Below are 17,712 nucleotides of genomic sequence, written 5' to 3'. Positions count from 1 at the left end.
CTGTAGGAGTAGATTGGGGTGCAATTCAATTTAGCTTGAGCGGTTGATCTTCTGAATATATGAAGCTGCCTTGTATTGAGGCAGACAGTTGCTCCATCTAGCCCAACGTTCTCCAACCTGTCATCCTCTAGGTGTATTAGACTACAACTCCCATGATCCCCAGCCAGCATGGACTAATGTCTACACCAGTGGTAGGCAACCTGGTGCCCTCTGAATGTTTTGGACTACAACTCCCATGATCTCTGACCACTGGATATGCTGTGTGGGGCTTATGGGAGTAGTAGTCCAAAACATCTGGCAGTCACCAGGCTGCCCACAGAGTTAAACCTGTGCAAAGCGTGTGCTCTTGCTCTGAGCTGAGGCCTCTCCCCTATCTGCTTGCATATTGTAGCAGAGAGACTAACTTGATTCAGCTGAAATGACACTAGTAGCTGAATAATATTTTGTATGTGCTGAATAGGGTTGGGAACTGGCTCACTTCTGCTCCACAGCTGCTGCTAGCTGAAGTTTTGCATACAGGGAACACTTGTCTGCAGATGTAATGTGGGAATCTTATGGGGATTATATCCCAATATGTCATCAGCTGCCAGGATTGGGGCCCAGATTTTTGTTATTTTCCATATATTGGAGTTTCAGCTGAAAGTTGCTGTCAAACAGTCCTAATAGAAGTCTGGTCTGTAGGAAATGTTTTGTTGCTTTGACCTTTCACTGTTCTTCAAGTAGATGTGTCTGAAGTTTTGAGTTGCATTTTCTTTGGGCTATTTATGTACTGTCACAGGTTTCTTGAATGTATGAATTTCTTTGTTTGAAAAGATTGGGCATGATCCTGCCCAAGTTAAGTGTCTAAGGGCCTAACTAGATCTGATGCTGTTCACACAATTAGCAATTGCATAAATGGCTTTTAAATGTAAATTGCAAGCATCCCTGCTCCCCAATCATGATTCAGATTGCAATAGTGGGGAAGGCTAGAGCCCCATTAACCCTACATTAGGTTCCTGATTCACATCAAGGGTCCCTGCTTGCACTTTACTTTTAAAAAGTCATTCACTCAATCCCCACTGAGGGCTTGTCTTGTTGAGAGATTTGCTCCGGGGTGGATCCAGAGTGACGGCAGGTCATCTATATGATGCAGCCGCCATCCCAAAACCATCCGGGGCAAACCCCCAAAGGTCCACTTTTTAAATGTTCGGCACTTATCCCAACTTTTTTCTCTTGGAGCAGCTTTGGAAGTGGGTCTGGGCAGATGGCAAACCCTGGTTGGTCGCCATCTGCTTAGACGGGGGGGAGGGGGTGGGCCAGTGGGCTGAATGACTGCTGGCCCTCCTCCGTGCTTCTCTGGAATGGAGAGAAGCCCCATAAAGGTAAACAAACTACAAATGGGGCAGCCTGTGCACGGGCTCGGCGCCTCCTCCAAAGTAAAGGGGGATGTGAGGAGGTGCTCCTCCTTGCATGCAAACCCCCATGCTAGCTTCTTTGCGTGTGGATAATGCGAAAGAGCGCAAAAGTGGGTTTGGGGGCTCATGGCGCAAAAACACCGTTATCTAGATAAAGCCTGAGTCTAGTTTAGTCCTTAGGCACTTAACTTGGGCAGAAACAGTCTTTTCAAGCAATGAAATTCATACATTCAGACATATAACAGTCCTTCAGTCCTAAATACCAACCCGAATAAAGTATAACTCAAAACTTCAGACACACCTGTCAGCATTGCTAATTGTGTGAACGTAGTTGAGTCTGCTTTGGCCCTGTGCGCCATTGATTTCAGTAGAGATTGAAGCATGTGCTTGAAACTGCTTCACTTTGGCTGGAAGATGCCCATTGTCCTTTGTTTTGCTCGTTTGTTTTTTGATAATCATCTGGTCATACATACTACAATCTTCTTGATTACTAAGAATCAGCCCGCCATTTATCCCAGCCTTGAAACCTTCCCTGTCATCACCTCATGTGATTCCTGGTTATCACATCACTATGTCAATATGGAAACTAGGGCCTAGATGGGTAAGACTTTACATTCTGAGGTACGTGGATGTAGCAGCCAAAGAATTGTTTGTATTTGACACTGCTGTAAGAGGCAGCCCCTGTGCCCAGATTTTGGAAGTGCCAGCATGCCAGGAACAGTTGCGCAGGGTGTGGGGGTCTTGTCTCCCCCACATGCGTGCCTGTGTACTACCCGGACTGCTGCACTTCCATCCACAGCCTTGTTCCTGGACATTGCATTACATGAGCCACCCCACAGGCTGTGATCTTCTCTGAGTGCAAAGTGAACAGGTCCAGAAGGCTCAGAAGATTCTGTTCCTCATCTACAAAATGGCAGCTGTTAGCAGGTGGTGGAGACCTTCATCCAGGAACTATGTGCTTTGGTCACTTTCACCTTATCTCTTTAGACAGGATCTTCCCTGATTTTCTTATATAGGAAGCTGTCCTGTCACAGGTCAGATTACTGGTCGGGCTCACTCAGTGTTGTCTGCTTTGACTGAGAGCAGCTCTCCAGGGTCTGAGGCAGAGGTCTTTTTCATCACCTGCAATCTGATCCTTTTAACCATAGATGCCATGGATTGAACCTGGGACTTCCTGTACACAAAGCATGAGCTCTGCCACTGAGCTATCCTCATGCACTGGGAACAGCTCACATTGTACCATGGTTACCCAGGTTCTGTGCTTGGAAACGCTGGACCCTGTGATCTCTGTAAATGATATGCATTTCTGCATGCTTACTTTTTCTTCTGCTAGTCATGGGGAAGCGCAAGAAGCTATGCTGGTAATTGAAACCCACCTTCAAGCCTTTAGACCCAATGCATATGCAATATAAACTTAGCCTTTAAATAATATTAGCCATTAGTAGCAGATTACAGGATTGTGCACTCCCCCCCCCTTTCCTCCTTCATCCTCCTAGTTCAGGAGAACTCCCAAAACTAGGTTTGGAGAGTCACCAGTGTTGTGTTCATATCAGTCCGAAATAACATGGAACCCTCTATTGAAAGAGTAGAATTGTCAGGTGAGAGGAAAGAGGCTGAGGAGGGGTGGGTGGGAACAGAGCGCACAGTCCTGGGTCCTGATCCCGGCTGTCAACCATAGTCAAAGCCAACATTACGTTACATCTCTACTGACCATAGAACTCTTATTCAGCTACATTCTTTGTTTTCTGAGATTTCGCTAAGCGCTGCATTCAGCTTCTCAAATCTTTTTTCACAGCCATAAGGGCTAGGGACTAGCTTTTATTAAATATGAAAGCTAGTAGGACACCAACAGCTATATCCAGTGTTAGTCTAACTTAAGTCCCATTCATTTCAATAAGTCTACTCTAAGTAGGACTAACACTGGATATAGCCCCAAGTTGTACACATAGTCCCAAATTCTACGTCTTTTCTATGTTTATGTGAAATCGCATCATAATACACCCTTGCCCCCGTTAACTTTTGTTCGTTTGTCTGTCTGCCATTACCCTTTGTAAGTCCTGCAGCCATTTTGGCCTCTTTCCCATTGAGAGCCTTTCTCTGTTCCTCCATTGTTGCCACCCCTTAGTGGCTAGGAATGATTTTGAAATTGTTGGGTCCTCAGGATGACGACTCCCACTTGGACTTCGTCATGACTGCAGCCAATCTACGAGCTGACAACTATGGCATCCGTCCTGCTGATAAACTCCAGGTGAGGAAAAGAGGTGGGGTTTGTAGAGTCATTTCTCCCATTGCCAGCCAGCTCCAGGAAATAAAATGGAGCAGGGGGTCTATATCGGCATGCACTCTCCCTTTCCAACAGGTTTCAGGAGATGGCATTCCCTCACAAATTGACTCGAGGAGAGGGAAAGGGAACAGATCTTATGCAGGGATTCCTTCCCCTTTTGTGCAAGTGGGCACATTTGGAATTTTGAGAGTATCATGGGCACTCTCACAAAATGGCTGCCACAGAGAGGTTGCCCATTCATAAAATGGCTGGCAAGATGGGTGTGGCCAATTGCAAAGGACCCACTTCCCAGAAGGCAAACTGGTGAAGCTGACAGAGACCTGTCTAAGAACTTAAGTACAAAACAGAGGTGGAGTCTGTGCTCCAAAACATAATGATCCTGTTCAGACAGCTCACTAAGCCATGGTGGTTAAGCATTTTGAGCTAAACATTATGACTTAGCGTGTTGTGTGATCCATGACTTAGTTTGTCAGGTGAACCATTCCTAACCAAGGTGGCTACATAACCAGAGTTTAAACATGCTCACTAACCATTTGCTGCAACAGGGTTAGGGGCCTAACCATGGCTTAGCGTGTTGTAAAACCATTTTTGTGAACCCACCATTTTCTGCTCCAACAGCCATTTCAGAGAAGGCAAACTGGTTAGGTTCAGAAAAACACACTGAAAAAGGCAAAACACCCATCCACACCCAAACAAATGAACAAGCCAGCTAATACCACACACACACACACACACACACACACACACACACACACACACACACTCAGTAAACACACACAGAGGACAAATGCAAAGCCTACAGATCCCTAGCCCCCCAAAACACTCTTTCCTTTTCCTTTTTTCTGGGCAGTGGGATATGCTCCAAAATGAAGTGCAGAATTGCAGGCACCTGCCATTTTTATTTTCTAAGAATGCCTTTGGGGCCCATGTGGGGCCTTGAGGCATTTTTGGAAATAAAGATGGCACTGAAGGCTGGCACTCTGGTTTGCAGCACACCAACCTTCCCCCACAAAATATATTTTTTTAAAAAATATATCAGGAGGAGCAGGGAGCCTGGCAGGTGCCAATGGAGGTGTCTGCAGGCCCACTGGGGTCCCAGGCTTATAGTGTCACCTGTGCGAGAATGAAGATGGCTGAGCCTGACATCTCTTTTGCCGTGTCTTCCAGCAACACTCTCCCCTGCCATTCCTGGCCCAATGTGGCTGTCACAGCACCCCCTGCCTACAAACATCCATTATTCTTTCCCCCTAATGACTATCCAGATTCATTTCAACAGGCCAAGAAGATCGTGGGCAGGATCGTGCCTGCCATTGCCACGACGACAGCAGCTGTAGCTGGCCTGGTGTGCCTGGAACTTTACAAGCTGGTGTGGCCACACAGGCATCTCAGTTGCTATCGCTGGAGCAACCTGCAGCTCTGGGAGCCCTTGCTCTCTCGCTTCCAGCCGAGGTCGCCTAAAACAGCATACAAGGTGAGGCCTGTGGTGGTCTGGCTTTGGGTTCTGTGTTCATCTTGCCTTGAAGGCAGAAGGAGCTCAGAGGAGGCTGCTTTCCCTTGCAGGCCAAGGGTGGGCAGGAGGGAGAGAGGCATGCTCTGTGCATCCAGATGGGCTTTCCCATCAGAGGTTAACTCTAATGAAGCTCTAGAATAGCCTTTCCCAATCTGGTGCCCTCCAGATCTTTTGGACTACAGTTCCCAGCATGCCCCAGCCACCATTATGGGAGATGGCTGGGGAAGGCTCCAACAGAAAGTGGAGGAACGGACTGCTGCTGTGCAGGGAGTAAGAGTCATTCAGGAGTGGAAATCTTCCCCAGGATGAGTGATGTACCCCATGTTGAATTAGGGGTTCTGTGCATGTCATTTCTGTGTGAGCATGGATGTTGGACCAGGGCAGCATCTCAGTTCAAAATGAACTCTTTTTAAAATTATTATTCCTTGTCATCCAGTTCATTAAAAGAAAAAAGGAACACTAACAGCTATGGCTTGCTCTTGCCACATGCTTCAGAGTGGCTTTGGACATTACAGCACCGGTGGCCACCTGGATGTGTGAGTGCCTCACACCTCTGATTCTTGACCTGCCACTGACAAACCGGCATGGACAGATTTTCATGTCCTGCCTGCACGCCTTTCCTGCACCAAGATCCCCTTCCGACAGGACAGCTTTTGCAGTGCAAGAACCAGAAGTGTGAAGCACCTGAGCCTCTGGGCTGGGTGGTGGTGGTGCTGCTGCTGCTACTGCTGCTGCTGTCTGCAATGGCTGCAGTCCACACCCACAGTAGCCGGCCAGAACTTTGCGCCTGGAAGAGAACCATGCAGCCGGGAGAACCAGCGGCAGCAGCAGCAGCCACTCTGGGTTGCCTTGTCAGTAAGAAGTGCCAGAATGGCCGCCTGGCCACTTTTAGCACAAGGATGTGAGCGACTTCCAGGCTGTGCGCAGGGAGCCTTCCCATCCCATCCCCTCCTGTCTGGGTGCTGGGTACTGAGCTGCTTGCCAAGACCCGGTGTGTGTGTGTGTGTGTGTGTTGTGGAGGGAGGGAGGGAGGGAGGGAGGGAGGGTGGGTGGCTGCTCCTGCTCAGCTGCTGACCCTGCCTTTCCTGAGCCCCTTCTGGCAGACAGACGGTGAAGGAGATCTAGTTTCAGGAGCTGGAGCCTGGAGTGTGTATCAGGCTAGCGGCAGCGCAGAAAGAGAGGCACGGACAAGGCTGCCTGTGAGCTGTCAGACACAGGAAATGGTCTTTAACCTGCAGCTGACATGCACAGCTGGTGCCAAGCTGCACACCGAGGTGGAGCTCTGGCTCTTTTTGCCCCAGCCCAACCACACCACTCTTCTTCCTCCTCCATCCCTAAGGCCCATACCGGATCTCTCTAAGTCTTTCTTTCATTCCTCACATTTATATCCCGCTTTTCTTTCCAGGAGCCCAAGGTGGCATATATGATCCACTTCTCTGTTTTATCCACACAACGACCCTCGGAGTAGCTTAGACTTAGTGACTGGCCCAAGTCACCCAGTCAGCTTTATGGCTGAGTGGGGACTAGAACCCGTATCTCCTGAGTCCTAGTCCAATACTCTAACCACTTCCCCAACCGTCTTTCAAAAATAGATTTAGAATATTATTAGGATATTATTAGTATTCGTATTATTACAATAATATTGGAATAAGTACACGCTGGATATTCTGAATGGCCTTGACTGGAGTGTTCCTCAGAGCTGAACATCTAGCAGGCTAAGATGAATCCAGGCCTAAGCAAAGCCTTGACTACAAGGTAGGGTGACCATAGGGAAAGGTACATTTAACTGTTGTATAGAAAAGGGAATTTCAGCAGGTGTCATTTGTATGCCTGCAGCACCTGGTGAAATCCCCTCTTCATCACAACAGTTAAAAGCTGCAGGAGCTCAGCCTCTTGACCAGGTACAAAAGAGAACAGGGCTCCTGGAGCTTTAACTGTTGTGATGAAGAGGGAATTTCACCAGGTGCTGCAGGCATAACAATGACGCCTGCTGAAATTCCATTTTCAATACAACTGTTAAAGATACAAGAGCCCTGTCTTCCTTTCCTTAGGGTCACCCTACTACAAGGCCACAAGAGGCATTACAAGGCTGTGAATGTTTGTTTTGCTTGTGCCTTGTAGGCATAGAGTAGATGTCTGGCAGGCATCTTGAGGGTGGCATAAGAACTTCTGGAAGACTCCCCCTATCCCTGTTATACCACCTTCAGCTGACGGATAAATTGTTGCTTGTGAATCATAATGGCGGGAGTGGCCATTTGACTCTCAAAGGAAACTCCTAGCACCAGGGTGACTTGCAGAGAAACAGTGAGTGGGGCTGTGTGTTGACAGTTGTGGAGAGTATCATCCCATTAATCTACGGCTGTTTGTAACACCTTATCTGGCTTTGGATGCAACACACTTTATGTATCCCATGATTCTGCCACTTCTCTAGGAAAGGATTCAACAAGAGACTGTCATTTACGCAAGAGGTTGTTTGTTTATTACATTTACATCCCATTCTTCCTCCAGTGAGCTCTGAGTAGCATTAATGGGATTCCCAGGCAGTCTCTCACCCATCTACTAGCTAGGCCCAGACCGCCTTATCTTGGAGATGGAATTACACTGGCCAATTTCTGACCATTTCTTAAGACCTTCCTTCCTTCCCTCCTTGTTATGCAGGCTGCCCTGCCCATAATGCCACTAACTCTTCTGCAGCTCGGCTTCTACCTAGCAGCCTCTTCTTAAGGCACTGTGCCATTCTTTTATCTGGGATGACTGGGGGAGGGAGCTGTATTTTTAGTACTGAAAGATACATGTGTGTGTATATGCATGCATGCATATACACACACACAGACGGATTTGGAGGTTGCTTCGTCTTTCGACCCACCTCCGATGTACCATCTCCAAGACTTTGCATTAGTCCTAGATTCTTGGGGCCGGGACCAGTCTTGGCTTCCTTGCAAAAACTCCCTTTTCTGGAGAGAGAAACCAGAGCTGGAATGGTGGGGGGAAGCAGGGGGAGCAAGAAGCTAAATTAAGAGCGTCTGTTTGAATAGAAGCCTTTTTGTCTTGAGTTTATGGAGTGCGAGGCTGGGGCTTCCTGCTACACAGGAAGCACAGATTGGAACCAGATTGGTGGGAGCAGGGTGTGGGGGGGTGGTAGGCAGGAAAGGGGGGAGGGCGGCTCTTCCATCTCCAGTGATTTCCACGGCTTTGGCTCTCGGCGCCTCTGTTCCTCCTCCCTCCCAGTTCAGATCATGCAGCATGGCCCGAGGGCTTGCTTAGCACATACACTCCACCTCCTATTGCCAAATGTCCTGTATTTTTAAAGGCTATCTCGGATTTCTGAACAGCATGCCGCTGTAGAAGGTCCCTATAACCAAAACTTCAAAGCTCCCATAGTGAAGGGGGGCTGGGGGATGTCTGATTTTTGTGAAATTTAGAATCTGACCACCCATTTCTATAGAGTGAGCTCTCCAAACTGGGAAGGCGAATCCTGTTTGCACTGAAGAAGCAGGATGCCAAGTGGGCTGAGACCTACGCTGCGATTCAGGAGTGGGCAGAAGGTAGATTTTGATCCACTGGATCCATATCTCTTTAAAAAAGCAAGAAGAAAAAGGCTCCCCCACCCTCCAGATTAGTTCTAGACTGGAAGACAAATTCTTAGAGGGAACATGTGATCAGATGTGCTGTCTTCCTGAACATTAAACATGACTACTCCTTCCACCCCAGTCACTATTGGTGACTTGCCTCCTATTGGTGGATCTCAGGATTCTTTTTTGAAGAAGGGCCATAGCTCAGTGGTAGAGCCTATACTTGGCATGTAGAAGGTTTGATCCCTGGCATAGAATCATAGAATCGTAGAGTTGGAAGGGGCCTATAAGGCCATCAAGTCTAACCCCTGCTCAATGCAGGAATCCACCTTAAAGCATGCAGGAATCCACCCTAAATCCAGGTAGCTCCTGCATGAAACCTTTGAGAGCCAGTGCCAGACTAAGTGTTTGAGAATACTGGGATAAATGGACCAATGTTCTGAAACAGAACAAGGCAGCTTCCTATGTCCCTATTAAAAAAAAACCACAAAGTAGATCCCACAAGCCTGAAATCTGCCCACCCTTTCTATAGCTAGAGTTGCAGTAAACAAGCAATCAAACTACACAGGGCAGTGAGTCCTAGGTTCTGCATTGCATTCGCAGGGCCACTTGGATCCAGCTCAGCTTGCTTCTCTTTTCAGCAGTGAACCCATGGGGTTAATCCATTCCTGAAGCTGCAAATGTGAAATTGAGGGGGGGGGGACCAGAAGAGAGAGGGGCTCACAGAGTGAACTAGAAAGCCAAGTCAGGGAAGGGAAGGGCAGGAAGTCGCATCAGGAGACAGGAAAGGGGGCTGATTTGCAAATGGGAATAAAGAGCTGTGTTGGATCCAGGAACTTGTGGAGTTGATTAAGCAGCATATGGGAGTCATTAGTTAGTAAGGGCTGGAGGTTGGGGGGAAGGGCGTTCTTACCCTGGCGCCAAAGGATTCCCTACACCCACCCCAAATGAATTCATTGGACCTTTGCTCTCAGTGCTGGAGCAGATTTTGGGGTGGGGGGGTAGGCTGGGAATCATAAGGTTTCAGGGGACTGCGAAGGGCAGGCTTGAGTGAAGGAAAAAAACAGGCAGAGAGAGGCAACAGCATAGCATTGTGAGAGAATGTGTGCGCATGCTGTGGGCATTGCTGAGAATAGAACCCCAGTATTCTGTCTTCCCCACTCTCTGCATTCATTGTGGCCCAACGCCCTGCCCTACCTCAGTGTACAGCCCTGTGCCTCGGAGCGATGATCTTGTTGCAGCAGGCACAAAGACGGCTGGTAGAAATAAACCCCAGAACACCTTCCTTTGCTATGGACGCAGCCTGATCAGTTTCCACATCACCACCACCACCACCACTGTCCCTGTTAGCCCCCTGGCTGTGGAACAACATAGGCAGAGAGGTGGGCAGGATTAAGGAGCGGTGAAGAGGAGGGGCTGAGAAAGAGGTGCAAATGTGTCCTTCCAGGTGCGAAAGGCCAAACCAGCCATATGGCACTTGGGAAAGATGGGATCACTCTTCCCTCTGTCCAGACAAATGGGATGGGCCATATGGCCCCAAATGGTCAAGACAGGAAAAAACGTTGGCTCTGAGCTCCAACTGCCCCCCCCCCCCGCAAAAAAGGGACAGGAGTTGACAGCAGGTTATATAGTTGGGACTGCTCATGTTTCAATTGTAAGCACATCCTAAGAGCTAGGTGCTCTTCTGTTTATCGTGATTTGATCTGGCTTGCACGCACATTCTTACCGAGCTGCTGGGAATTTCTCTCTGGCTGTGCCAGCTAGCTGAAGACCTGAGCTCCTGTTTCCTCCCTTCTCTCGCTTTTGTCATTTGCTTTCCATTCTTAAGGAAACAGGCAAACGCTTCTCAGGGCTTGCAGGAAGCATGAGTGAGTTGGGGCTCCTGCTTTCCATTGTCCTCCATCCACTCCCTCCTTCCCAGGGGATCCACCGAACCTTAGCATCAGTTTGAATCAAACTGGGAGAGAATGTTTGGCTCCCGGGTTGTAGGCTAGGAAACAGCATCCCAACGAAGTGAAAGGCAAGATCCCTGTTCTTGTGGAAAGAGGGGCCCTGTTCAGGCTTTCTCTCTGAATGCATAGTGTGTGTGTGTGTGTGCGGGGGGAGTAGGATGAGTCTATTAACAGCATGTCTAACCTCCATGTGTTCAGCAGGAGGTCTGTGGGTGCTTCCAGATTGCGCATGGGGGCGGGGGCTCCTAGTGCTACCACTCAGGAGAGGCACCGTGCGTCATTTTTTCCTTAACGGGTTTTTGGCTGTAAGAAAAATGGTGGAAGAAGCAGTGGGAAAACACAGGTGGTTTATGATGGAAAACGGACGGCCTCTCCCTGCTGCCTTCTCCCCCCATGTTAAATTCTGTGAATGAGGCAGGGTGGTGGTGTCATAAAAGCCTCACCTAGAAGCACTCTATGAGAGATGACACAGGACTGCTTCTACTGATCTGTTCTGTACGTTCCTGAATGACTTGGCACTGAGATAATCTAAGGTAGCCTTCGCCAACCTGGTGCTCTCCAGATGTGTTCATTTACAACTCTCAGCACACACACCCAGCCAGCATGGCTGGCTGGGAAACCTGGGGAATTGTAGTCCAATATATCTGGATGGCACCAAGTTGAGGAATGCTGATTAAAAGGTTTATTGGATAGCAATGATCCCTTGAGGGTTGCTCAAAGAAGGTTCTGAACAACCATGTGCAATCTTCTTCCTCCCCCTTCCATGGCTTCCTACTATGGCTGGTGTAGATGAAATGAGACCAACGGAGGCCCGTGCCCTTAAAGCTGTGCTAGTATTAAACAAAACAAAACCCAGTAGTCTAAATTAGTGTACTTCTTGCGGGGCGGAGGCAGGTGGGAACTGTCTCCATCCTGCTGAAAGAGGAGTTAGGAGAACAGTGCATTTGGGATACAGCCTTGCAAGTGGTAGCGTAGAGAAGTGTTTCCTTTTTCTTCCATAAGGGCTCTGAGCTGGGGTGTGGTATGGCAGCCCTCTCTAGCAACTGCCTATGTGCCCCGATTTAGAGCGGGGTGCGTGTCCTGTTTCTGTCATTCCTTGACAACCAGGCAGATTGGTTCTGGAGGCATAAGGAAATGCTGCCATCCAGACCAGCTCCTCCCTTGCTGGCCAGCGAGTTTGCCCAGGAGCACAGTAGCCCTTTGTGTGCCTGACCCCAACGAAGTTCTCTCCGGTCAGGGCACTTCCTGCAATGAGCTAGTAACTAGCCCCAAAGGGACCCTTGTTAGATGACTGGATGCTTCTTGTCCTCCCTTTTCTTGCCCAGGGCCCAAACAGGGCAGGGTCAACAACACAGGGGGCCACGAGGCTGGACAATGTTCTGAGCATTGTTCTGAAGAAAAGGATGATTGTGTGCAGGCGAAAGGCACCAACTCAATGTGCCTTTGTCCGAGAGCGAGCTGTGGAGCCCTACAGAAGCTCCTCCGTTAGGCCCTTTGCCAATTTCTGCATTCAAAGATGTCAAGATGGGAAAGGGCCGATGAGATCGTCCAAGTTTGACTTCCTATGCAAAATGCAGGAGGAATGACTTCCTCCAGTTCATATTATGTCATGGGATTTCTGTTGTGTTTGACTACATTAAAACCTCTTTTCAGGAGGAGGACTGGTCTTCATCGGAAGCCTGCAGCTTTTGTTTATTTATTAAAAGTGTACTCTGCCCTTCCTCCACAATGCAGTATTTTAGCCTCCCAAGAACTCTGCGAGGGAAGTTAAGCTGAAAAGAGAGTGAGCTCCATGGCTGATTTGAATCTGCCTTTCCCTCATCCAAATCCAACGTGCTCTTGGCCACTGCATCCCGTGGGCTTTGGAGAACCTGCCCAATCCCTTGGTCTTTGGTGTTGCAATGGTTAATTGCCCTTGCTGTTTGAAATGCTGGGCCTGATTAGAATTTGTCTAGTTTTATCTTTTATTTTTATTGGCTGTTCTTCTGTTCTCCTTGGCTAGATTAAAGGGCCGCCCTTTGGTACCTAAAACTTTCTTCCCTGTGAAGGTACAGTACAATCAGTTCACCTCTTAACCTTCATTCTGATAAGATGAACAGACTTGAGTTTCTGAGATCCTTTGCTGGAAGATTTCTTTTTTAACAAACTCCTCTGTTTTTGAAATCTGACAAGTAAATGGGACAGTGAAGTCTAACTTGGACATGGTATCCATGATCTAGCAATTGTTACTTCTCTATTAAAGATATTAAGAGACTTGCTTTACTAAAATAATCCCAGCAAGTCTAGTAATTCAAATTATTTTGTGCTAAGATGCTGTGGTCATTGATTACCATTCCACCAATCCTATGCCTATTTACTCAGAAGTAAGTCCCACTGTGTTCAATAGGGCTTACACTCTAGTAAATGCATTTGGGATTGTAGCCCTGGGTCTAAGCCCCGCTGGAACTTCTTTCTAAGTTAGCATACAGAAGTTCAGGAACCTGCCTTATATGGAGTCAGAATGTTAGTCCATGTTCCCCAGTATTGTCAACATTGAATCTGGCAGTGGCACACCAAGGTTTCAGGTAGAAGATTTTCCAGCCCTACCCAGAGATGCCGGTGATTGAACCTGGGACCTTCTGAACCCAAAGCAGGTGCTCTGCCACTGAACTATGGCCCCTCAAGCAAGATCTGGGTTGCAAGACAGTTTAAAATGTGCAAGTCTGAAGCTTGACCCACTCTGCTTTACAGAAAGTGGCATTTTTCTGGCCTATCAGGCCCACACTACAAGGAGTGTACCTGCTGGGGTGGTGTGGTGCATTTAAAAAAAACACTTTAGAATTGACCTTCTTTGAGTGCCTGCTCTATTCTCTTACATCTGGTGAAATGGTGTCTAGCCCACAAAAGCTTATGCCATAATAAATGTGTTAAGGCTTGAAGGTGCCACAAGACCCTGGAGTTGCGTCTGCCACAGCAGACCCCCTCACCCCTCAAATTTGCTGTGTTCTCAGTATCACAAGAAGACATGGAGCTGCTGGGATAGAATTGAGGTGCCAGGTTTGGATGCCGATGGAGAGGAGATCACCCTGAGGGACCTCTGTGATCATATCCAGGTGAAGAAGATGGCCAACTATAAGGTTTTATGGATAGATTCTGGCAAGAACCCAGAGTGCCTATGCTGGGATGGCCCATTCCACTACTGCATGCTCTCACCATAATCTCATAGTGGTCTTTTCCTCCATTCCCATGCATGCCCAGGTGGCAACAAGGGACCTCTGCTATGTCAGTTGAGCAAACAGTGCAACCTCTGAGGTTCGTGTGGGGCTGGTGGGCACAGCACCTTGAATGTGCACATTGTACCTTCCAGTATTATCTCTGGTCTCCTCTGTGAACAAACACAAAGGTACCTTGCGTCAAGTACCCCTACACACACCAGTCCCAATGGGATGCCCATGTTCTATCCCAGTATCCCTGTTGCCTTGATTGCCCCATATCCAATTCAGGATGCTCCTTTCCTGGTTGTCCCATTTCTGTGATGCTGAATCCTGCCTGTTTTTCACAGAGGGAGCACTGCCTGGTGCCAAGGATGCTACTCTATGGGAAAGCTATTCTCTATGCTGGATATGAGAAAGAAGAGTTAAGAGAGCAGCAGCTTTCCTCCAGGTAGGAGAATTACAGAGAAATATCCTTGACAGTTGGGAGGTTATCACCTCCTTAAACTTTTCCTGAAAAGTTAATGATAGGGGCACACCTAAGATGACAGTGCTGTGATGATAGCTTTTCACACTATCAGCATTTCAGCAAGGATCCTGTGACACAAGTAGAAATGGGGGCAGGGCCGTAGTCTTGAGAGCTCAGCCCCTGTCCTAATCTCACAGAGTACCTCTGGCCCCTGTGGCAACTGGATGTGCCTGGGCCTTTCTAACCAAGCCTGAACACCCTACCAAGGCCCAAGCATGGTTTGGGAAGAGTGGGGCTTGTGAAACCTCACAGCTAAAGCAGCAAAGTGGACTTCTGACAGAGGAGACTTCCCATTTTGAGGTTCATCCTCAAAATCTGTCCCCATCTGCACACCTTCCTATTCTTTCTTAGCCTACCTCCTGCTTCAGCCTCCTCCTCTTTCTTCTCCTCTATGTATTTATTAAAAACATTTATAATAGTGCCTTTTGCATCTCCTCCTCCAAAAGGCCCCCAAGTTGGTTTGCAACTACTTTAAAATCTTAGCGAAGAGCATTAAAGGAAACTGAGACAAAACATCTTAAAAATGAGTCCCAGACAGGCAAGATTAAGACCATAGAAGGTGTCCAGGCTGTCAAGGATGGATTCTATTGTTTCTCATGAGATTTGACAAGGACTGAAGAGGGCTGGTGGGGTTAGGTGGGTGGGTGAGGCCCAGTTAGGCACCTTCTCAGTGAGCCCTTCCATTTCTGCTCCTTGTGTCTGCAATTGGGCTCGAATCTACCTTTGTTCCATTTTTGCCTCTGCTTGCCCAGTTCTAGCAGCTGGGGAGCAGCAGACCTGGTGACTCGGCTAGTGACTTAGGAAGATGGCAGAGGGAAGCTCTGGAGTGAGGGGTAGGGAGGGCCATGGCTGCCCCATTTCTGGGCCCCTACGAGTAGAGCTTGGGTACTGTAGCTGCGGCAGCTGCAAAGTCTCTGCGTCCTGTCCCCTTCCATGCTGGGTAAACATCCTGCTGTCAGCACCTCCTCCGCTGTTTCCTGGGGCAGGCGAGCAGGCCTAGCTCGTCCCAGCCTCAAAGCAGCCATCCTGGGCCTCTGCCATCCACATGCATCCAGAGGCAGCTCTAGTCCCCTTACTCCACAGTCTTTCCAGATGCCTTGGCAGCCTCTCCTGCTCCTTGCCCACTCCCTCTCCCTCACCCCACCCTAAACCAGGCAGCAGGCTCAGGCAGACAGTTTCACTTTAGCTGTGAGTGCCGTTTCTTAGGGAGAGCAAGGGAGCGTGTGCTTGGCTTCCTTCGCTATGGCCAACCCTCGGACAGAAGGCTAGGGAGGAGGCATGGAGTGCAAACATCCCTCCTAGGAGAGGCAGAATTAATTTTCACCTCCGTTTCTGGACCACTCTTCAGGCTGCACACACAGTAAGGAGAACAACAAACAGGGGAAGGGAAGCAGCATCAACAGGGAAAAGGCAAACAGGGAAAAGTGCAGTCAAGGAAAGGGAAGCAGCATGGAAGGCTGGCAATTTAGTTGTTGGGAATCAACGGCGGGAGAGGGCTCTTGGCCTCATGTCGTGCTTGTGTGGTTTCCCAGAGACATCTGGTTAGCCGCTGTGGGAAACAAGTTGTCAGACTAGCTGGGCCTTTGGTCTGATCCAGCAGGGCTCTTCTGATGGGCATATATGCCTCTTCCTTGGCATATGCCAAAATGGCCTTGTAAATAGAAGTTCCCATGGAATGTCAGCCAGTTGGTATTGGCAATGGTTATGGCTACTGGATTTTTTCAAGTGTGGCTCTACAGTGTTTTCACATGGGGAAGGAAGTGTGTCCAACGTCTGGCAGGGCAATGACAGGGACCATCCCTGCTGCCTGCCTTCTCTGTCCTTCATCCAGCACCTAAGTCACCCTTTGTTTTCACTTTCTCAGGCTGACAGAACAGATTCGCATAACCACGGGAGAGTCAGTGTCTGAGAAGCACCAGTTCTTGGTGTTGTCAATGGTCTGTGAAGATGAAGACAATAATTTACCACCTGTTCATGTCTGGCTCCAACCAATGAATTGTGAAAAATGAGGTGTGTGGTTGGTGTGCATGTGTGTGTGAGAGAGAAATATAAAATGGATAATACTAACCCTAAACCAGACCCAAATTGAATGTGGCAGGCCCAACTCTATTCGAAGCAGGAATTCACTCTGCTTTGATGAAGGCAGTGATGCCACACACTGGACCAGTTTGTATTATCGCTCTGGGTTAAACAAGCCATGGTGTCTTGTTTAAGCCGTGGCACATGCTGGGCACCGAACCTGGGTGGGTTTGAACCTGAGTGACATGGTTTTTTGGAGGGGGAAACAACCCTAAAATAACCCATGGGAAGTTATTGGGTTATTTGAATGTTGCTCTCAACCCCCCACCCCACAACAAGCCATGTTGCCCAGATTCTGACGGTACAACAAGCTGCACCTGGGCAGGTGATTAGGCAAATGGTGCCCAGCATGTACTGTGGTTTAAACCCCATGGCTTGTTTAACCCAAGACGATAGTGTGAACCAGGTCCATGCTATAAAGTGCTACATGGAATCATACAGTTGAAAGATACCTTAGAGGTTATCTAGTCCAACTCCCTGCTCAGTGCAAGATCTGTAATTCAGAATGCAGCTACAGACTCTGCTTAGACACCTGCAGCAAAGGAGAGCCCATCACCTCCTGAGGCAGTCTGTCCAACTGCTGCACTCCTCTTACCTTTAGGAAGTTTCTCCTAATGTTTGGCTAAAATCTGCTGCCCTGCAATTTCCACCCCTGCTTCTAGTCTTCAGGCCCTTGGAAACCATAGATAACAAGTCTGCTCCATCTTCTGCATCACAGTCCTTCATATCCTTCTGTGAACGACCCAGAGAGCTTCAGCTATTGGGCGGTATAAAAATGCAATCAGTCAATATCTTTGAAGACAAGTTATCATGTCTCCCCTTAATCTTTTCTTCTCCAGGCTAAACACACCCCACTCTTTCCACCATTCCTCATAAGACTTGGTTTTCAGACCTTTCAACGCTCTGGTTGTAATAAACATACATTTGTCCCTAGTGCTGTGTGTTGTTCTTTTATATGCTTATATTAAGACTATGCAGCTGCTGTTAGCATGAATAACATGTCTGACAATTCCATGTTTGTGGTTTGATTTTAAAGAAAAGGTTGGTCTTACACATAACTGCAAATCTTTCCTCAAGCAGCAACACTGATAACATCACATATAGGGAAGTGAACGACCGGCTGGCCTTGCTTTTTTCACATCTAATTTAACTGCAATAACTACTGGTTTACATTAAATTCGGAGCACTCCGACGGATTGCA

The 17,712-nt window shown here is 48.2% G+C and overlaps 2 protein-coding genes across 2 annotated transcripts in view; both read left to right on the top strand.

The window, feature by feature from the left end:
• UBA7 (ubiquitin like modifier activating enzyme 7) overlaps window positions 1–17,444 on the top strand; it is a 51,577-nt gene extending 34,133 nt beyond the window's left edge. The window contains exons 21-25 of the mRNA XM_063121037.1: window positions 3,556–3,642; window positions 4,955–5,149; window positions 13,703–13,804; window positions 14,254–14,354; window positions 16,297–17,444. Of these exons, the coding sequence (XP_062977107.1) occupies window positions 3,556–3,642; window positions 4,955–5,149; window positions 13,703–13,804; window positions 14,254–14,354; window positions 16,297–16,441 (630 nt within the window). The 3' untranslated portion in view covers window positions 16,442–17,444. The remainder of the gene's footprint in view (window positions 1–3,555; window positions 3,643–4,954; window positions 5,150–13,702; window positions 13,805–14,253; window positions 14,355–16,296) is intronic.
• The window catches only part of AMT (aminomethyltransferase), a 200,878-nt gene that overhangs the window by 54,061 nt on the left and 129,105 nt on the right, over window positions 1–17,712 (top strand). The window lies entirely within an intron of this gene.

This window comes from Elgaria multicarinata, chromosome 3 (genome assembly GCF_023053635.1).
Source record: "Elgaria multicarinata webbii isolate HBS135686 ecotype San Diego chromosome 3, rElgMul1.1.pri, whole genome shotgun sequence".
NCBI lineage: Eukaryota > Metazoa > Chordata > Lepidosauria > Squamata > Anguidae > Elgaria > Elgaria multicarinata.
Note: the sequence above shows the minus strand (reverse complement) of the source record. Positions and strands in the feature narration are given on the sequence as shown.